The 22,827-nt window shown below is 33.5% G+C and overlaps 2 protein-coding genes and 1 pseudogene across 2 annotated transcripts; 1 reads left to right on the plus strand and 2 right to left on the minus strand.

Annotated features, from left to right (window-relative positions):
- Positions 1–4,349: 4,349 nt before the first annotated feature.
- On the plus strand, positions 4,350–7,604 carry LOC140815938 (phosphatidylinositol 4-kinase gamma 5-like). The gene is made up of 2 exons (XM_073174980.1): positions 4,350–4,587; positions 5,121–7,604. The coding sequence occupies exon 2, from the start codon at positions 5,384–5,386 to the stop codon at positions 7,304–7,306; it is 1,923 nt and encodes a 640-aa protein (XP_073031081.1). The 5' UTR covers positions 4,350–4,587; positions 5,121–5,383; the 3' UTR covers positions 7,307–7,604.
- A 7,036-nt stretch (positions 7,605–14,640) lies between these two features.
- LOC140815973 (uncharacterized) lies at positions 14,641–15,789 on the minus strand (annotated as a pseudogene).
- A 539-nt stretch (positions 15,790–16,328) lies between these two features.
- LOC140816690 (UDP-glycosyltransferase 89A2-like) lies at positions 16,329–18,022 on the minus strand. Its single transcript, XM_073176091.1, has one exon. It carries the CDS (start codon positions 17,935–17,937, stop codon positions 16,513–16,515), a length of 1,425 nt encoding a protein of 474 aa, XP_073032192.1. The 5' UTR covers positions 17,938–18,022; the 3' UTR covers positions 16,329–16,512.
- Between the last annotated feature and the right edge of the window lie 4,805 nt (positions 18,023–22,827).

Here is a 22,827-nt window from a genome sequence, read left to right on the forward strand (position 1 = left end):
CTCGGGACATGCCCCGGTATATAGATACATATACATATATATACTGGGAACAAGACATAAACATAAACCTCAGCCCAAGCTGTGGCTCCCACCAGAAGTACCCTCTCTGGTCTCCTGATATCCTGGAGTACCTGCCATTGTCCACACACAAAGACAACAACAGCCCCCCTTGGGGGTGAGCAAAGCTCCGTATGGAACAACCAATCATATATACCACAGATATCTAAACAATGATATATGGTATGCAATGCATGTATGTCGTGGAGGTATAGGGTCAAATGCCCATCCACTGAGCACATGTCAGAATCAATCGAATCGCTATCAAATCAAATCAATGCTCGAGCTGGCACACCGGCCGATATGGGAATATACATATGACAACGTCGACGAAGCGTCGTCAATCCCACATCTCATATCCAATCATATGGGGCCACAATTGTCTATGCTTTACGGGTCATATAATACCGGCATAGCGATTGTGTTTATAAACCCCGGAATCCAATCAAATCATATCAGGGTATCCAAGGATCATAGCTCAACGTGTATGTCATGTATCGATGTATGCATAAAATGATGTGTGTTAACAAAACATTTATTTTATACATCGATACTCCAATCTCCATGTCATGTATGCCACATCAAATCATCAAATAGGCACATAGACACGTATTCCAATCCAATCCAATCACATCAATCCAATCATATATCATATAATACAGATACCTGTCGTATGTTACCCGGTCGCAACATACCTCAATTCTTCGTTCCAATTGATGTAGCTTGAAGATACACTTTATCTACATCAATTACATATTCATTTCAATCAATAACATACTCCAAAATCAATAATATGAGTTTCAAATATCATTTGAAACTTCAAAAATTCATATCAAATCATAATCATATCATAATTCAATTCCGACTTCGAATACTAGTTTCTTGTCGGTTATTCTACTACATATCAGAAATTCAACTTCAAATACATAATATTCCAGCACCTTGATATTTAAAGCTGATGGAACTGGAAGAAAATTACCTCAGTCAGAAGCCCTCGACGCGCAGATAACAAATATATAATTTGTTTCGCGTTTAGACGGCGTTTCGAAGTCGATTTGAAAGAAAGAAATCGAAATTCTCTCGCTCTTTCTCGAATTCTCTGAAATTAAATGACGGAGGAAAGAAGGAAAAGAACTTATCCTTGCTCCACCGCCTCTCGCGCTCGGGCGGTAGAATTCTCGCGCCCGAGCGCGAGACATTCTGTCCCCGAGTTTCGAATACACCGCGCTCGGGCGGTCAAACATTACCGCTCGGGCGCGGTATGTTCTGTCCGCGAACATTCACCTTTTCTTCCTTGGCGCTCGGGCGGTAATTTCCTACCGCTCGGGCGCCACATGTTCTGTACAAAATATTGGTTTTGTACTATTTTGGCGTCCGGCTTCTCAAATCAAATTCTTACAACGTCAATTCAAATTCATATCACATCAATTCATTTACAAAATTCATTTCTCAATACCATTGTCATAATATACATCAAATACATAATCATATGACAATTTCATAAATTATCGATAATCACGCAGGATTTACGATAATACGATACACGGTCCTTACAACACTCATATAAAAAAATATCAAATCTTCAAGGATCACCTTGTGTTATCCCAACCGACTCAGGTTGGCCTTTGAGTTATATTGTGTTTTCTAGTTAAACGAGGAATCTTAAATATCCAGAATTTGTTGAAGTGAATATTAAACTTATCAAATTAATAATAAGTCCTAGTTGAAGTGAGTTGTTACGAAAAGTTGTCTCAATCAAAGTTTTTTAATAAAATGATTTCTAAGTGAAAGAAGTAGTGACATAAGAGTATTTATCCCCGAACATCCACAAGATTCTATTTTTACATTACACATATTTACTATATGTTCATATGTAGTCATTTCTAGTTAACTACAATTTGCTTTATATATACTTTATCACTAGTCAAGTCGGACCATTTACTTATTCATTTTTTACTGGTTCAATTAAGCTAGTTGTTCAAAAATATATCTTAAAAACTTAAAAACTATTAAGGTCAATTCAAAGTTTTAAAAGAGTGTATTCACCTCCTTAAATTTTAATCTGATTCTAATAAGTTGTATTAGAGAATGTTTTTTTTTTTTTAAAATCTCTGATAACTATATTGTTAATGACATACTTTAACAATATTCCAGTATTTTCTAAATATGACTACGATGATTGAAAAATACGCATGCATGTACATTTAACAGTTCAAGATGATGACATGTGATATGTCATCTCTGGCGATCCAATGAAGATCATGAAAGCCAATACAGCCGTAACAATATCTAATTGTGCTTCATAGATGGCGGAAATCACCGGTTTGCATGGACAACCAAAGATAAAAAGAAGGTCAACCTCGAAAATGTGGCCACATACATCATATACAAAACTCTCGACAAGAATATGTTCAACAAGCCAACTATTGCAATCCAGAAATTCAATAATATCAAAATGAAATCCGACAAAACTCTCAATGAGTTTGATGATTTTTTTAGCAATATTGTTATTGAACTTCCATCACTTGATTAAAAAAAAATCTAACCTTGAAATTTGTTTGAAAGTTATGAGAGCACTGTTCAAATAATGAGATGTAAAAGAGTCCGAGGACATCATCAGTTTTGCTAATCTAAAAGCCTACGAATTTGATATGAGAATTTGAACCTAATAAAAACCATCCACTACATAATCCATCAAAGCTGTAGCCACCACAACTTCTATTCTGACTGTCAATGAAGAAGCTTCTAGTAGAAAACCTATTGATTAGATAAGCAATGAAGTAATGTTTTTATTTTTTAAAAAAAAGTTTGGAAAATTTATGAGAAAGAACCAACCCAAATATAGCTCTTATTATAAAAGATTAAGCTAATGACAATCAGACTTTTTTTAACTGTGGAAAGAAATATCTTTTATTGCAGATTGTAACAGACTGAAGAAAGATGATTAGAAGCTGTTTGATAAGAGAATGTCCAAATATGGCAAAAAATTTCTCAAGAAGAAAAAATATCAAAAAAATACTTGTTACGAAGGAAAACAAAATCAAACGGGCAGACTCAATTTCAGACCATTCTAGTTTAGAGAGCTCTACAAGTGAAAGCAATGATGAGAATGTCCATTGTCTCATGGCATATGTTGAGCCAAATACTTCAGAAATTGAGTTGAAAAATATTGATACATGATATTTAATTCAGAATCGGATGAATTCACACAAGAGGTCCTTGACACGACACTGCATGATATTGCAGACGAGTTAAAAGACTATCACAATCATTAGAGGAGGTTAAGACAGAGAACACGAATCTAACAGATAAATCAAGAGAGCAGCAAAAGAAACTTGATAGTCTTAAACTAAAAATCAATCTGCTAGAGGCTGAAAATAATAACATGCCAAAGAGTGTTTCAAGCAAATAGTGACTGAGGTTTAATATTCAACTCTCATTTAATTAATGATCTAAAAATAATCGATAAAAATAAAAAATTTAAAATAAAAATAAAAAAATGAAAAGAACTCATGAACAATTTATTTACAGTGGTCCTCTCTAAAATTAATTAAAAGCAAGAATTGAAGCTTTTGTCCTTTCTTGAAATCTAACAAATATACAATGCACTTTCTCTGAGCTGGTATTCTCAGCCATACCCAACGAACACCCGGGTTAATTATGTACGTATTATCTTAATAATTTTTATTTATTTATTTGTATATATGTAATGACAAAAACTTGTGTGAGACGGTCTCACGGATCGTATTTTGTGAGATAGATCTCTTATTTGGGTCATCCATTAAAAAATATTACTTTTTATGCTAAGAGTATTATTTTTTATTGTGAATATCGGTAGAGTTGACCCGTCTCACAGATAAAGATTCGTGAGAACGTCTCACAAGAGAACTATTCATATGTAATACATATATAGAAAATATCATGCACCAAATGGACATATATAAAAGAATTAGCGTGGATTTGCCCAAAGTCCAACATATATTTCTTTTTTAAATAATTAATTTTAGAAATAATGTAATTAAATATAATATAATACAATTTTATGCACATTTCAACGTAATAATTCACCATAAAGAATTCATGCAACACCCGATGCACGGGATCATTCCTCCTCAATTTGGTCCAATATACGGTCAGAAGAATCTGCCTGCCATGCACGTCATTAACCGAATCGATAATCTCCACGTCACCAAATATCCACCGGTTCAGATCATTCCATAGGTCTCAATCAACGGCTGAGATCCCATTCTCCAGAGCCTTCCACGAAACCTGACTTTATAGAGTTGTCGCGTTTTACTCGTAGCTTGGGACACCGCCGACGATAATATATTACACAAGCGAAAGCAGTCATTTCCCGAGCAGGGGATTTTGGTGTTCTTTGCGACTCAGTTCGTAGCTGTTGGATCTTCTGACCCTTCATCCTACCGGCGGTTTGGATTGTCTGGGGTTTCTCCGGTGGTGTTTGTTTGTATCCAGGGTGTTTTCCGGTGATCGGCGGAACCGGGAGAATTTTTCAGATCTGTTGTTGTGGTGAGTTGATTTTATCATTTTTAAGCTGTCTCGTATTTCAGTTTGTTATTTTAATCGTTTTTGCTATGAGGTGTTAGAGCCGATTTATTGGTACCGAAAGTTAGATGGGAAAGGATTTTAATTTTTGATTTAAATACATAGTGATCCGATGGATAGTGTGTGAGATTGATTAATTTACCGAACATGGATCTGTGGGTTGCGAGTAGATTCAGTGTACCATCTGATTTTCGTTTTTTTTACCACTTTTGTCTAAATTTATAAATAAATCATATCATATATTTAACAGTTGTCTTTGATTTTTCTTGAAAAGGTAATTACAGAAAATAAATATGTGTGAATGTTTAGATTTTCAGTTCTTGATATGGAGGATGGTGGGTTTTTTTTTTGCGAAAGTTACCTCCTTTTTTGGTACATCTGATGTTCTTTTGGCTATGAGAGATTTTGATTGTCCATTGCTGTGTTTTTTAGGAATATGTATCTCTTTGTTAATCTCTTTTATGGTTGATGATTTGATAGTTTATAATTTCTTACAGATTTTGATCTGCGGCTCCATTGGAATTGTACTGTGGTATTTTGTCTAGCTTCGCCTTTTGAGATAAAGGAGTTGCGGCTTAGTTCTTGGCCTCAGCATTATTATAGTTCGGAAAGTTCAGATTTTGTTGCAGCTGATTGATTATTGTTGTTCTATTTGGATACTTCTGTTTGATTGGCGACTTGTGTAGTCTCATTGGGAGTGCAACAGCCCTCTCTGTTCCAATCTTCAGGAAGAAGCATCACTGTATCCTCTCTTCCTTTTATGTCTCGTAACTTGGATAGCCCTGTCCAGATTCAGATGGCTGTGGCTATTTTCAAGAATCCGCTTGGAAGTGGGGACTATTATGGAACCAATAGGACAGGAGGGAAACCGACTGGAAGGAGACGCGTTTTTGTCCAGACTGAGACAGGTTGTGTGTTGGGTATGGAATTGGATCGGAGTGACAGCGCTCATACCCTAAAGAGGAGATTGCAAGTTGCCATAAATTTTCCTGTTGAGGATAGTTCTTTGACGTTCGGTGACATGGTTCTGAAGAACGATCTCAGTGCCATTAGGAATGATTCCCCTCTCCTTCTGACTAGGAATATGATCCATCGAAGCTCTTCAACTCCCTGTTTGTCACCCACGGGCAGCGGCATCCCAAACAGAGATCAGAGTGGACCAATAGAGGTGTTGGGGCACTCAACCCGTTTCGACCCAGCAAAACAACTTGTTAAGAAAATTGTCAAGGCAATTAAGAATGGGGTTGATCCAACTCCTGTTCATAATGGGCTTGGAGGAGCATATTACTTCAGAGATAGCAGAGGTGAAAGTGTTGCCATTGTGAAGCCCACAGATGAAGAACCATATGCACCCAACAATCCCAAGGGGTTTGTTGGAAAATCTCTGGGTCAACCAGGCTTAAAACGCTCTGTGAGGGTTGGGGAAACAGGGTTCAGAGAAGTGGCTGCTTATCTTCTCGACTCTGACAAATTTGCAAATGTCCCACCTACTGCACTGGTGAAGATCACTCACTCGATCTTCAATGTTAATGATGGTGTGAATGGAAACAAGTGCCGGAATAAGAACCTTGTCTCCAAGATTGCATCCCTCCAACAGTTCATTCCGCATGATTTTGATGCTAATGACATTGGAACATCAAATTTTCCTGTTTCTGCTGTGCATCGAATTGGAATTTTAGACATTCGGATTCTTAACACTGATAGGCATGCTGGTAATCTTTTAGTTAGAAAGCTTGATGGTGTTGGGAGATTTGGTCAAGTGGAACTGATCCCCATTGATCATGGCCTCTGCCTGCCTGAGACTTTGGAAGATCCCTATTTTGAGTGGATTCACTGGCCACAGTCTTCGATCCCATTTTCAGATGATGAACTTGAGTACATACAAAATCTTGACCCTGTTCGCGATTCAGAGATGCTTCAAAGTGAGCTCCCTATGATTCGAGAAGCTTGTTTGCGGGTCCTAGTCCTTTGTACTATTTTCCTCAAGGAAGCTGCTGCATATGGGTTGTGTCTCGCTGAGATTGGGGAGATGATGAGTAGGGAGTTTCGCAGTAGTGAGGAGGAACCGAGTGAACTTGAAGTCATATGCATTGAGGCAAGAAAGCTTACTACTGAAGAGATGTTATCTCCCAATGCTGATACAGATTCTGACGAATTTCAGTTTGACATAGATGGTGAAGCTGCTGGAAATAACTTCTCCCCGAAGTTTTCTTCAGAAATCTTCATGTCAGGAAAACCATTTGATTTCCGATTTGAAACTGTCAATGGGCGCATTCCGCTCTCTAAACTAGAAGAGAGTATAGAGGAGGGAGAAAATGAAGGAAAAGATGAGGAACTTGAGTTCATTAGTACTCCAATCCTAGCAAAGAATCCAAGTATTCCGAAGCTGTCAACTTCCCTGAAAAATATTAGCTTAGGCGAGAAGAATCACAAGTTCCCATTGTTTCCAGCACCAAAGCTCGATCATGGCTATCTTGGAAGTTCATCATCCAGCCACAGGAGCGTAAACGAGCAGGTCCCTGCAAGTGTTAGCTTCGTGAAGCTAGCAGATATAGACAACACTGAATGGGAGCTGTTTTTGGAGAAGTTTCAGGAGTTGCTCCATCCCGCGTTTGCCAAACGGAAGTCCATCACCCTTGGTCAGAAGCAGAGACAAAGGCTCGGAACTTCTTGCCAGTTTTGAGATCAAGATTCAACTTCTACATGAATGTGGATTTCATTTGAAGAAAATAGGCCCACAGGCTTATCGCATGAGAACCTAGGATAGATTTGGTTCACGCTTCCTCCCTTGAGCCAGTCTTAGGTAGGAGCAGCAGGTAGCAGTTGTGTAAATATTCTTTGAAGGTCAGCTAAGTGGCGGCGAGGCTGACTCAAATTTTTTTGTATTTCGTTTTTGTGATTATTCTTTTAGGTTCTAACTTTTCTTGCTCGACTCGTTGTTGTTGGATGAATAATTTGTTGAATGGAATCTTGCAAATGAAGTATGTCTGGTATTATAAAAATCGAACCCGTGTATAAACTTCTGTGTTTCTCTTAAATATGACCAGATTTGGTAATACATAAAACAAATATATATTATATAAATGGTAACTTAAATTTTTTTTTTTTGGTCATCGTAACTCAACGACGAAATCGATGCTGACAAAGTGAAGTGGTAAATATCATCATGTAAACAAAGTGAAGTGGTAAATATCATCATGTAATAAAGTTTTGTTCGAGTTTGGAGTAAACGAATCGAATAAAGTCGAATATTAGTAAAAAATTAAGTTTGAATTCGGCCAGACTTAAGTATATTTGAGTCGAGCTCGATTCGAAATTCAAAATTTTTTATTTTTTGACTTGTATTCGCCTCAAAAGAAAGTTCAAGTTCAAATTCAGTTCGAAATCTTCAATTAATTCGCAAAACGACGCCCTCTGGCCTCTCTATATATGAATAAAGCATGGAAATATATAAAATAAACAACTAAATAGTTTTATTTATTTGATACTTTCAAAATTTAGGTGTAAGTTCTGGGATGTAATAAGGTGCGAAGTTTAAACAAAAATACAATATTGCAAGAGGGGCTGATCCTTTTTAAAGTCATCTATGAGGGACTTCATACAAATGTAAGTTCGGGTTCGGATATTTTATGGAAATTGACTCACAGATAAAAAATTTTGGACAATGGATTTTAATTATAAAATTAATATACATGTAAGTTTGGTTTCTTGGTGAATAAAACGTTCGCATGTACTCGTCCATGTTCTCGGGCACATTCGTTACAAAATCTTGGAACTTAATTGAAAAATTGGCTATTTGGGTCATTTTTCATGGGTAATTTAATGCAACTTGTTTGATTACTTGAGGTTGGGTGTCCCCTTTCATGTGGGCATATTCTTGTGTGGTTGCCATTTAAGATACAAAGTGAAGAAATAGAACAAAAAGATGAAACACTTGTGGGCTTGGAGTTGGTTCACTTGTTGAAGAATAGAGAACGAAAATGTCTTTATCTACGTCAACACGTGTATCAATATCGTCACATAAAATTACAATATTAATAATATTTATATCAATATTGTACTGAACATTTCAGTATACTGGATCATATCGAAATGTTACGGTATATTGATATTAACTATACGGTTCAATATATACCGTTTTATAAGTATACCAAAATTTTCGGTATGTATAATTAGTATATCGATCATATCGAAATATTGCAGACTACCGATATTTACGATATGATATCGCTATATATTGTTTTCTATAGAAAAAATACCTTATATTTTTATTTAAAAAATTAACTTTATTATTTAAAAATATTATAATTTTTAATGTATATATATCATTTCGTTATTTTAGTTTATCCCGAAAATTTTAAATTTCACATTATTACCATAAAAAAAATTCTATATTGATATCATATCATACTGAAAATTTTGATAAATTTAATATAATAACCTCGATATATCGAAATTCAATATTTTTTTCACTCCTAACTTGTACTCATCGAAAGGAATATATGCGCAAACCCTATTTTTTGCAATCCTAACTTGTACTCATCAAAAGCAATATCTGCGCAAACCCCAATGAATTCTAGAAGGCTAGGGTATGGAAGCCATATTGATCGTTATATTTTAGGCTTTATTTTAAAAATAATGAATAGTAAATATAGACAATATATTGGATCAAGCCGAGCATCGATCTTTCACAGCGATTTTTCTATCACTCCAATTTCATCGCGATCAGAACAAGATACAACTTAATTTTATTTAATCTACATACAAAACAGCAATTCATTCTATGCAACACCGAAAGTGCTACTCCCGATGTATTTTATACAAGAAATTTGTGTAAATAATTGAATTCAAAACAAACAAATATAGTGTAACGTCCCAAAAATCTAAGGTGCACGTGAACCACATACGTGCAAGTTATCAAATTTTTTATATATTTTAATTGCATTAAATGCATGTTTAAGTCACGATTTCATGTTTAGTTGAATATACTACAAGAATGCATAAAACTGTTTTTAAAATTATTCGAAACGCTATCGAGGAACGGAGACAGGAGACCATAAAGAAAAAATATTATTATTGAATGATTATTTTTAATTATTTAATATATGATATATGTTATATGACATTTTCAAAAATGACAACTTTTGAAGTGTTTTTACGTGTCAAGTCGTATTTTAAACCGGTAATCGATTTTTGACGAAAATAAGGACTTTTTGGAAGCTCGGGTGATATTTTCGAAAAGAAGCCTAAAAAAAATATTTTAATTACTATCTAATGGGTCTAATGAGCTTATTATACCTAAATTGTTGGGCCTAAAACTTGTACCATGTATTTTATATCAAAATTAAAGCTCAAATCCTTAAACTATAGCACATCCCACGCCCCACTTCACCTAAGAGTCCTAGGGTTTTTCCATCAGCACACACACACACACCACGGTTTTGAAGGTAATTCACGTGAAGATAGAGGAAAAATTCAGCAAAGTTCTCTTCGCCGACGTTCTTCACATTGCAAATCATTTTTCGTGCGTAAATTACGCAAATGCATGCCTTAATCTTCCTTCACTCATCTTTCACACCACATTATATGTTTTGATACGTTATTACATGAAAAACATGATACACTTTGTATATTTTCGTTATTAAACTAGGTGATAGCTGCACGTTTTGGGGTTTGCGGGGAAACTAAGGTTCGGTTGGGTCTCCTTGGAGGGTGGGGCTGCTGGCTACTGTTAGGGGATGCCCAGAGGTCCTAACGGGGCTTATTTAGGGTTCTAGATAGGTCGAGAGAAGGCTGTTTCGAAGGCCAAAGGGCTGGGGCGTGAGGCTAGGCGTGCAAGACATGTAGCAATCAGGTTCGGGGGCTTTGGCTTCTAGGATTGTTAAGTTTATCCAGCAGCTTTTTATGGGTTCTTTTTAGGTCCTAGCATGGCTGGTTAGGGGCTGTCACGATGGTTATGGTCTAGGATCGAGTGGAACCATGGTCTATGGGACTAGGGTTTTTGAATTATGTGGAAAAAATTTAGTAGGTGTCCTAGGCTTGGTCAAAGGTCCTAGTTGGCCTGATTTGGGTTGTATATGGTATAGTTCGGTGTTAACAAGTTATTGTTCAAGTTTGGTTAAGTTCGAGTCGATTCGAATTAAAACCGAGACATATGATTAAGCTATTAAAACGAATTGGAAAATTATTCGGGGAACGAAAGTTTACATCTAAGAAATATTTATGGGCATATCTTAAGGTGTTATGTTAAGTTTGGATGAATTTGGGTCGTCCTATTAAGGTCTAAGGATAAATTGAGAAAGTTAGGGTTTGAGGGGTAAAACGATCATTTTACACCTGAAAAATGTTAGAGGCCCCGGTAGTGTCCTGATTGTTGTAATGAATGTTTAAATATTTATGGAATTTTATGATGAAATTTTAATGCTAAAAGACATGTTGCATGTTTGGTTTAAAAGAGAAAAAATATAGATATATGCATAAATTTTTATACGTAATAAAAATAATGAAGGGTTGAAGGAGGTGATTTGATTGTGACAAAAATTGATATGATTGGGGCTATCGTGGGGGAAAAGACCCTAGAGAGAATCAGTTTACGGGAGAAGGTCCTAGAGAGAGCCCGACAATCGTATGACCATTGAAAGGATATGATGATATGTAAGGCCAATGCTCAGTTGACGGGTAAGAGTATCGTTTATGTCCTCGTCGCTTGGTACCATGGTTTACATAGATGTATCCATTGTCCTACAGCTAAAACGAAGTCACAAGTAACGATCTGAATTCAATAAAAAAGAAAATATATTCTTTTATGATGAAAGGAAAAGGGATTTAAAGTTGTGCATATTAATGAAAAGCTATTTTTAGTAATGTTTGTGATAGTATATATACTACTTGCTATATATCATGATTAAGATTTGCTAAGTCATTGACTCACTAGGTGTAATCGATGCATGTGAGTATGATTTTGATGAAGGAATTGATGGTTGAACTATCTGGACTGATGGTGCACATAATCCGGGAACATTTGCTAGTTTTCCGCATTAGTTATGATTTAAGTTTACTTTAAAGATTGTATGATTCTTGATGCTTTTGAGAGATTTTTGAGAGATTAATATATTTATGTTTTATTTTGAAGAATGTTAAATTTAGGTGTGGTTGACGTTTACGATTTTATTTTTTGAATTGCATTCTTTTGGATTTTTCAATAATAGGTTGGTTGGTTTATTTTAAATGGTGCAAAAGTATTTTAAAATATATCTACATATATTTATTTTTGGCCGAAAGCTTAAGAAATAAAGAAAATAATAAAAAAATTTCTATTACATTTTAAAGAAAAACGAGTAGTGAACGTTTCAAATAGGATTCATCAGTACTTTTTGTTTTTCACAAACACTTTTGAGATAGTCTCGCGAGTCAATTTTGTGAGACATGCCTCTTATTTGCCCATTAAAAATATTATTTTTTATACCAAAAGTATTACTTATTATTGTAAATATGAGTAAGATTTATCAATCTCACAGATAAAGATTCGTGAGACTGTCTCACAAGAAACCTATTATTTGTTTTGAATTTAGATGTTTGCACAAATATTTTATATAATTACATCGCTACTCCCAATATAACATAGACCAAACTCAAAGCAACTCATGGCTGATACCTGAACTATTCATCCAGCTAAAGATTTAAAGAGCATAAAACTAATAAAAAATTTGTGTGCTTGTATAATCCTCGTTAGATATAACCGTTTTTTTTTTTTTTTTTAATTTTAGTGACAGTTTTTATTTCAAGTGTTTTCTTGGGGTATCTGATCATGTTCCAAATTATATTAAATCGTCCTCTTTATAGAAATGACAAATGCTTATTTAAATTTTTTCGAAAAAAATTGAATAAAGATCCATTTGATTTATCTTAATGCAAAAGATATTTTATTGAAAATCGTCTAATACAGGAGCTTTGGATTGCATAGCTCAAATGACAATTAGTCATTATAACTGAATTGATGAATTGAGCGAGTACAAATTTGGATCTTAAGTTCGCCTGGTTTAACAAGTGAATAAAGCATGTACCACTGTAAAAATAAATATTTGAAATTAAAAATATATAAAAAAAGAGAGACAAAAATCATATATCTCAAATATAATTATATTACAAAGACGCATGCATTTTAAATATTTTCCTTCATATCATACTTCATAAAACAAAATTGTTATTTTGTTTCTAATGATTTTACCTAAGTGCACAAAAACTGGATCTGGTCAGGATTCGAGCTGATAATTTATCGAGCTAAAACTGAAGTTATCGAGACGCAAACTAAAAGCGCCAATTAATCGCCTAAACTAAACCAGTTCAACTGATATATCAAAAACAAGTTCAACTGATTGTCCAGTTGATAGGTGATTCAACAGAAGACCTTTAGAAGTCCGACCACCTGATGAAGAGCTCATCTTACCAGTTCAACTGAAGCAATGAAATCAGTAAAAATTGACGAGCCAACTGATATCACCAAATCAGTTCAAAACCAATTCAATTGACCAGTTCAGAACATCAGTTAGGAATTAATCAGTTTGAAGAACCCGACAAGCTTATTCAATGGAATCCAGCTGTGCGCACTGAGGAAAAGTTTTTGTCCAGTCAAAGGGCAATAATAGACGTTGCAGCAGTGCTTAAAGCCAAAACGTTCTAAAATGGTTGTCGGAAAGTACATACGTATTTCGAGGAACAGATTCAAATTGCAATTAACATATTTGATGAGTCTTGGTGTACGGTCTCATTGCTTCTATAAATACCAGACTAAGATCATCAATATTCAAGTGTGGAAAAATATACAAGTATGTGAAATCAACAGAAAAAGGCACGTTCAACGTATATCAGCTTACAAGAAGAAATCGACCCAGATTTGAGAGAACATTTCAAAATGTTATCAGCTCAGTTTAGGAGCATTTTTCTCCCAGTGTGTGAGAACACGAAAAGTGTGCGAGAACACTTTCGTTTTGTATTCATAGATCAGTTCTCACACACACGCACACACAATCACTTACATACACAGAGAGTTGAGCTTATTAAATAGCTAAGTGAGTCTTGCACAAAGACAATAAACTTGTGTATGTAGTCTTTGACATATAGACGTTAAACAAGTGTTGCCTGGAAGGTGCTGCCTTCAGTCTAGGCTAGGAGTTCAGTTAGGTAGTGGTGTAAGTCCTAAGCTGAGTGGGTTTCTACAAGGTGTTGTATAAATCAAAGTCTTCTAGTGGAACCTACCCGAGGTGGTAGAAGGGATGACGTAGGAGCAGTTGAAGTATCCGAACATTTATAAACATATCTTGTGTACTTAACTGTTTAACAGTTGTTTTCAAACTTATTTGATCAGTTCGAGCTTTTATCAGTTCAGTTCTCACCATGAGTGAACTGATATATGCAAGAACTGATCCCCCTTATATCAGTTAATCAGTTTATACAAGTTAAAAGTTTTAAACTGATTAGATTTCTTAACAAAGGATTTTTCGAGTATTTTCCGCTCGGTTTATAATTAATCAAACTCGATCTAATTTATCGGCATTTACATTCTTAGAATACGAGCTATTGCAGCTCATTGAGAATATTGTGTTTGAAGCACCCTTGCAGGTGCCCCTTATAACCGAGCCATCACATCTTTCCAACTTTTCCATGAAAAATAACTTAAAAACTCTCATAAAACCATCTCACGAGTTAAATTTGTGAGATATGTCTCATCTCTGACCTAACAAAAAAAATATCATTTTTCATCCCAAAATATTATTTTTCAATCTATACATATGGATCGAGTTGATCCATTTCATGGATATAAATATATGAGATCATTTTACAATATACATACCCAATAAAAATAGAGACATCACACGTTAATACATAAAATATAAAAATTCTCCCCGATAATTACAATCCATTAAAAATTTATTTTGAAGACATCTTATCACAACTCTATCCAAAATAAGATACATTAATAAATGTTTATCAACAATTACATAAAAGTCATGTTGGTATAATTCATGTAAATTACTTAGACCTGGGACTGTACGTACCATGATCACAAAACATTGATGGTCAGTATTATATATAACCTAAGATCATCTGTTCGAGAACAAGATGTTGTATCATACATGTTTCCATGGTCTTTCGGCGACATCTACACATTCCTTGTGTCTAAAACAGTACACCAGATGATCGACGGTCATCCCCGCTGCTTGCATTAAAGAGTACACGATAACGAGACCAACCAACCGGAACCCATGCCTCATCAAATCCTTGCTCATAGTCTCTGCCTTCGGGCTCCTCAATGGCACATTTCTTGAATGTCTGAATTTGTTGATCATTGGTTTGTAGTTCATTTGATCCCACAAGTAGCTACTAAATGATCCATATTCCCTAACAATCTTCAAATAAAGAAAATTCAAGTGAATTGAGGGAATAAAATGTTTGAATATAATATCTCAATCTCACGTTGATTAGTGAACATTATCGTAATCGATCAATATAATATTATAATGAACTCCTATAAAAACTTGAGAGCCGATACACGTGACAAATTAAAAATGAAATTTCTTACCTTATTAATGCATCTTGCGTTTTCCACAATGCACCTCACCCTGCTTTCTTGTATAGTTATTCTTTGTTGGAATATGTGCCCATAATCTCATTTTCACCCATTTTGCTCACATTTTGTGCATCAAATCCTCGAAAAGCTTCCCTGATCATTAATATAATCAAATACCCATAAAAAAAATTAATCCTTAATTGTGAAATTAAGTCATAATTGGGAAAAAAAAGTTAATCCTCAAACCTGAGAATTATTCTCTTTTTCAAGATTTCAGTCCAATTAAAATCCATTAGCAGTCCATACATTGCCAGCAGCTCGAACAACTGACTGCTTATTACGTTTCAAATATTTTTTAAGCTTTATTAATCAGCATATTAATTTAAATTAATATTAATTAATTATTATTATTATTATTATTATTATTATTATTATTATTAATATTTATGCAAATGTTGTAAGGTATGGCTTACTTGTCATCATAGACTGAAACTCCCCAGAATTAATTATTATTATTATTTAAATATTTAATTTTTATCATGTGTGACAAGAGATATCACAATTATAGACATCAGAGCGGAATTACGATGACCATTCATATTCGATATTTTTTCCGACGACATCACCGACGGACTAATTTTCCAGACTTTAGTTGAAGTGTGTTGATCTCATTGAAGTTCAACTGGGTCCGAGTATTTAACTTAAGCCCCACACATTGGAAATTAACGAGGCACACACATTTTCTACAAAGATTAGGATATATCATCTGCCATTTAATTTTCTAAAATAATTAAAGCCGCTCACTTAAGTCTTTAATTTGTCAATAAATTTTAAAGATGGGAAAATTTGTGGTTGGAAATAATATTGCCAATTTATGGAATATAATCTTGTGATCATGCATTAAATTATAATGGAGGTGATTAAATATACCTGAAGAATACTGTGTGCAAGATGTACCAAAAGGTGGTCAATATCGTATTTAATTGATGCAATATTATAATTTAATGAGTTTGGGATGTTGTATTGCAGTATCGAGTACTTGTCATTTTATCAAAAACTATAACGGATGATAATGATGCTACAACTCAAATTATTTAAACCGCACAACAGTTCAAGCTCTACGGTTCGATAGTTCTCACGTATTATAAAACTTAGATACATAACATGACCAAAATAAATCATAAGAAGTTTGAAATTGTGTTTTAGACCTCGATCAAGCCATAATATTCATATTCGAACAATTATATAAAAAAAAAATAGCCACTTTTTGTAGAGGAATGACAAATTTATTGTCACATTATCAAACACACGTATGATTATGATCAGACATTATGCCCCTTGAGTTTGGCTAGTTCTTGGACAAGTAAATCAAGATCTTTGTTAGAACTCCCACCAACCTTGACGGCTTCCACAGCCTTGTCTCTCAATTCCTTTGCTTTAATCCTTTCAACCACGTCTCTACTCATCGACTCGGTGATCTTCCGAGCCAGCTCATCCGGGTCCGGTACCGTGTAATTACCCTTGCACACTGGAACCGCAGCTTTCTTATAATCTACCATCAACATATCATCCACATATTGATCTGCCTCCATGGGCCAGCACAATATCATCACACCTGATGCTACAGCCTCTATCGTCGAGTTCCACCCACAATGACTCAAGAATCCACCAACAGCTCGGTGACTTAGAATCGCCGTCTGTGGAGCCCAGCCGTTGATGACAAAACCTCGGCCTGCTAACCTTTCCTCGAACCCTTCGGGAACTGAACCAAACCCATCCGCAAGTTGTTGAGCCGTGACCTGTTTAACAGCCCAGACAAATTTTACTCCACTCCTCTCTAGCCCAGTAGCCAAAGCCTCCATCTGTGCCTTCTTAAAGAACTTCTGACTTCCAAAACACACGTACAAAACAGATCCATCCTCACACTCATCAAGCCATGACAAAACATCATCACCAGATATTGGGCCATCCCCTAATTTTTTGGGCGGACCCAATAAATGCAGAGGCCCAACACTATAAACCCTTGGATTGCCCATTTTCTCACTCAAGTAGTTCAAGAACTCGCCTTCCAAGGCCACGAAACTGTTGAAAACAACAGCCCAACTCAAAGTATTAGCCATAGTCGAATCCTTGAACACCTCGAAACTGGGATCCGGAACATCTTGTTCCTTGTAGAGTCGGACCAGTGAAGGAAGTTCCTCCCAACCCAAACATGGAGAGCCTGGTAAATCTTGAAGTTTCACGTCAAACCCAGGTTTCAGAGCTTCGAGATCTTCCCAAAGGTGATCAAGAATCACAGCTAAAATGGCCCCAGAAGTGTAAAAACCAACCCTTGCTATGTTAAGCTTGGAAGCCGTATTATGCGTCCATCCAAGAAAGAAATCAGATAGAATCGCCACTGGTGGATCACAGTGAGACTCAAACCACTGGATTATGGGTTCCTCAAGTTTCCTTAGAGCGCTGGCCATTGGTATATTCCCCCGGTCTCCAAGATCCTTGATATTTTCAACACCTGGAGGGATTAAGGGGCTGTTTGGGAAGGGGAGAATCAGTGTCTGGATCGAGGGATTGGCGGTGAGAAGTGGAGTCAGAATCGGAAGGTTTCCTGGGGTGATTAAAATGGTTATGCTTAGATTTCTTAGGGATAGTTGGTAAGTTAAATCAAGAAGAGGGAGCATGTGGCCTTGTGCTGGATAGGGAAAAACTAAAACATGAGCTCCATTTTTGCTGCATGTCGTCTTCTCCATGGTTCTATAGAATGAAACCAAGAAGCAACTGAGAGAGAAGGAAATTTAAGGTTGATGTAAGAAATTACTAGAATTTCTCCGGTGCGATTTACGGACATTTATTTTTCTAATTAATGATTAAAATTAGTAAGTATGATAATCTTTTTCACTTTCTACCTAAAATGACGGTTGAACAAACTGAAATATCTATTGTTTTCATATACATATAGATCTTAACAATAAAAAATAAATAAAAGAGACATTTTTGTATTTCGGCTGAAAAATAATATCACATTTGTGATTTGACTGTTGTGTGTGATGAAACGATTACATATGTATTTATAGATTAAAAAAACATCGATTGTAAATGAAACGATTTCAAACGGAGCAAAAATTTTGGGACATGTGTCAAAATTCAGAATTCAAATGTAAATTTAGATTTATATTTCGTTTTTAATTCCAACATGTATTAGGTTTATAATTCTCAGAAGGGAATTGAAATTTTGTATTGGAAAATTGAAATGTAATTTAATTTTGTTTGTTATTCCGAGAAGATATTCAATTTTCAAGGATTATACATACACATACATTAATATGTAGTTTTAATAATGAATTAAATAACTTTAGTCATTTATTATAATAACATGTTTCGATTATTTCCTTTTATAGAATGTTTATTTAGGCAGGAAATTACTAAAAAAAGCAGACAACTCTGCTTTTATAAATATATATAGATTTGTGTGCTCTCTTATTTGAATTTTTAAGAAGACAATTCAAGATATACTATATACATATGGTTTTGGAAGAAAACTACAACATATTAATTTTTTCAAATTAAGGTAATTTCGAAATAATATGTATTTGAGATAAAAAAAAAAATTATGATTATTAAATGGTAAATTAATGTTGGAAAACCTTGTTGTAGTGATAAATTTTAATACTCAACCAATTTTATTTTTAGAAAAATTAAATAAACTAATTAAATATTGTATTTCTTTTTTAGTAAGTAATTTGGGCAGAAATTACTTAAAATAGAAAAATTTATTTTTGAATGATTTACTTAATCAATGATACTGAACATTGCAATCATTTGTATTTTAAATTTATTTATACTGTTTTTAATTAAACTGATTGATATAATCAATACAAAATTTTAATATAATTTATGTTTTCAATAGAATTTAGTTTTAATTTGAGTAAAAAAAATTAAAAACATATAATATATAAATTAAATTTGAATTAATATAAAATTAATTAAATTCAAAATTGAATTAAATGAATTGATATCATCAATGCAAACAATAATTGAAGTGATCATTTATTGCAGTACACATATATCAATAATCATAATAAATCTTTCCTTTTTTAGAAATGACATATTGGCGAGAAATTACTATTTTTGGCAAAAACTCTGCTTTTATATATATATAGATATAGATACCGTTTCTGCTAAATTGTATTGCATAAAAAATGGGTTCTTGACAACTATAGTCACTTGTCGATAAAAACTTTTCTACGTTTGCTAAGAAATGATTGGTGTAGAAATACAACGGAGTAATAAAAAAATATCGATATATTTTCTTAGGTTAGATAAAATAAGATTTTTATGAACTTTGAATCTGATGTTCAAAAAAAAAAAAAAGAACGTCTTTGAATCTGATTATTCTTTATTTATTATATATAAAAATATAATAGAGTAATAAAAAAATTATATTTGATATGATCATTGTAGGTGAGTTAAATTAAGATTTTTAAGACCTTTGAACCAAATTAATCTTTATTTATTATAAAATTACATCGCTAGTCAGGTGAAAGAAAGTATATTTGGGTGCAATGGAAAATTAAAAAAATGATTAAAAAAAGATAAATAATAATATGTAAAAGAATATAGAGTGGGTATCATGTGAGATCGTCTCACGGGTCCTAATCTGTGAGACGGCTCAACACTATCGATATTCATGATAAAAAATAATATTCTTAGCATAAAAAGTAATATTTTTTCATGTATGACTCAAATAAGAGATCAATATCACAAAATACGACCCGTGAAACTGTCTCACACAAGTTTTTGCCAAAGATTATATTATTTTATTTGACTTAATAGAAGTTTATTAGTCGTACAATCAAATAAATTTATTTAAAAGCATAGTATTATAAATAATAATCCAATCTAATCTTATGTAACAAACAGACAATTGCGTGGAAAATGCTATCCGAAATGTAATTATTGGAACGGAATCTACTTTGAGCAATAGCGAAAATTCCCAAGAATTCTAGCCATTCAAGTCGCTATCATGTTAAGATAAAAATAGTATTATTTTATTTTTTCCTTGATAAAACAATTTTTTTGTATCTTTTTATTTTCATATATTTGTTTTTTTACGCATATTTGCGTGTCATCGATTTTTTCTTTTTGGCGAAAGTACGATTGCCTCGCATTTTTCAGGAGATGAGAGTTTTATTTTAATGACAACTTAAGATGAATTTAAGTTCCTTAATTTATAGTGTCAACATACAGCCAAGTTCTTACCTGAAGTGGTGCAATTATAAACAATTTGATAATGGTCAAAAAGTCATATATATATATATATATATATATATATATATATATATATATATATATATATATATATATATATATATTAGCTCTTAAAAAAATTGTTATACAAGGTGCGAATTCTAGTTTTTATAAACAATTTTATAATGGTCAAAAAGTCAAAGCTACTTTATGTCCAATCAATCACTCTGGAACGTCAATTATTAGGTTAAAGACGTAACGTAGGTTTTGACATACAAGAATTCACTCAACTTGCCCGATTGAGGGTTGTTTTATTCCTTTTTATATGCTTTGGACATTTGGAGAGACGTGTCATTCAAGACCGAATCATGACCTACCGATACTTAAGTTCCATGAAATTGTCTTTGAAGTAAAGAGCACCAACGTGAGTGTGTCGAGATTCTCTCCCATAAAATTTATCTGGTACACAAGTCGTAGTGTAAAGATATATGATTTAAAATTCAACGAAAAGATAAGGAGATTATTTATTTTGTTTACCAGCATCATAGAAGGATATCTTAGTTATAAGAATTGTGTCTAATGGGTCGACTTGTTGTTTAGACTTTAATGACGGTTAAATAAAAATAATCTTTATTTTCATAATATTTTACGATTTTATGCAATAATGATATGTATTTTATTTTTATAATCATATAAACTGTATAGACAAAGTTCTTGAATATACATAAGTGTCATGAGATCTCTCTCAACATAAGATAACGAAATTCATTAGGAAACGTACTGTATATTTTAAACCGATTTTTAGTCAATTCAGTCATGTTAAATAAAGATAGATGTCGTCCGAGCTTGATACTAGCATTTGTCATGTAAATGTCATGTTTTATTAGTAAGGATGTGGATATGGATATGTCCATTCACTTATCGAGTATAATAGTCTGCAGTTATCATTTTTCAAGCAGTTATCACTTATCGAGTATAATAATCCGTTATTGTTGTACACTATTAGTCATCTGACCCGAGACACCGTGGAGGCTTTATGTACTAACATGCACTTTGATCCCTTTATCTACGTGTGAAGATATATTATGTGATTTGATTAGTTAATAATGCAAGGAATTTCTATCTAGAGTAAGACGTTTGCATTTTGGAAAGACATTTCATCGGTTACACATAGCATATCACTATTATTACTCAAATATACATCACATCGTTATCGAATTTATTTAAAACTCTCGATTTACCAATGATTGCAGATTCGATCGGAATATGAGTTGAATGGACCATACTGTACACTAATCATGACTTAAGGTTTTTGCAGACACTATTAATGATACATATGAGATCATATGTTGATGCTACTAGAAGCTTTCAAATGATCTGATGGTGTGATTAGAAATGAGTTCTTACATTCTTTATCAATGTTTGATGAAAAGAATTAGGCTAATTAGGACAAGCTCGAATAAGAATAAATGTTAATTTGAATCACATGAAGTTGTGAACCAACAACTAGCTATATCCTTGAACTATTGAGGGTTACACAAGTATCAGATTATGTGTTTCAGTTGAGATAGTAAGTTCAATGAGTTGAATTTGACGAGGGTAGTTTGAATGCTTATAAATGAGTTTATGAGTTGATTTCATGTAATGAAAATTGTAGAATTTTTTTTAATTTTTAATTAAGTTAGGAGAGTGAATTTTCTGTTTTAGTGAATACGTTTATATAACTGGTAGCTGTCATAAATAGATCGGTGAAATATGTTTTTTATTATATGAAAAAGATTTGTATCCTTGATACATCGGTACTTTCTGATCGTCAATCAATGTTATAATGTGTTTATAATTATTTATTTAGTTAGTTTAAAATATACTAAATAAATAATAAATTAGTAGTGGTGACTACTATATACAAGATTCTTATGAAATATTTTAGAGGAGTCTGGAGTTGATTAATAGTTAATTAAGTAATTAAATAATGATTATTTAAATTTATATATGCCTATATATGCATTATCAAAAGTTTACTATACGTGACATTTTCAAGAAAAGAAAATATCACATGAGAATTTTAAAATTGAGAATCCTGATAGGTTAATATCTTATAATGACTAAGATATTGTATTTATAAATATGTTATCAAAGTTTGATAATATACACAAGACAAAATATATATGTTTTTGTATATATATTTAGAAGAAAAATTTTTGGCCACCATTCTTCCAGTGCGACGCTGCTAGCCATAGTCGACTCTTTCCAGAATTCCGGTGATCCAATCTCGACGTAAAATTCGTTTAGATCTTTAATGCGATCTATACGAGGAATCCAATTTTGAATTTCCGCTCCTCCTTGAGTGTGAGAAAAAATTACATCAACATATTCGTATGCGTTGGGATTTG

This window comes from Primulina eburnea, chromosome 16 (assembly GCF_022965805.1).
Source record: "Primulina eburnea isolate SZY01 chromosome 16, ASM2296580v1, whole genome shotgun sequence".
Taxonomy (NCBI): Eukaryota; Viridiplantae; Streptophyta; class Magnoliopsida; order Lamiales; family Gesneriaceae; genus Primulina; species Primulina eburnea.

What these genes read in the sequence shown, in the direction of transcription:
- LOC140816690 (XM_073176091.1), bottom strand. Translation starts at nt 17,937, where the DNA reads ATGGAGAAGACGACATGCAGCAAAAATGGAGCTCATGTTTTAGTTTTT.
- LOC140815938 (XM_073174980.1), top strand. Translation starts at nt 5,384, where the DNA reads ATGTCTCGTAACTTGGATAGCCCTGTCCAGATTCAGATGGCTGTGGCT.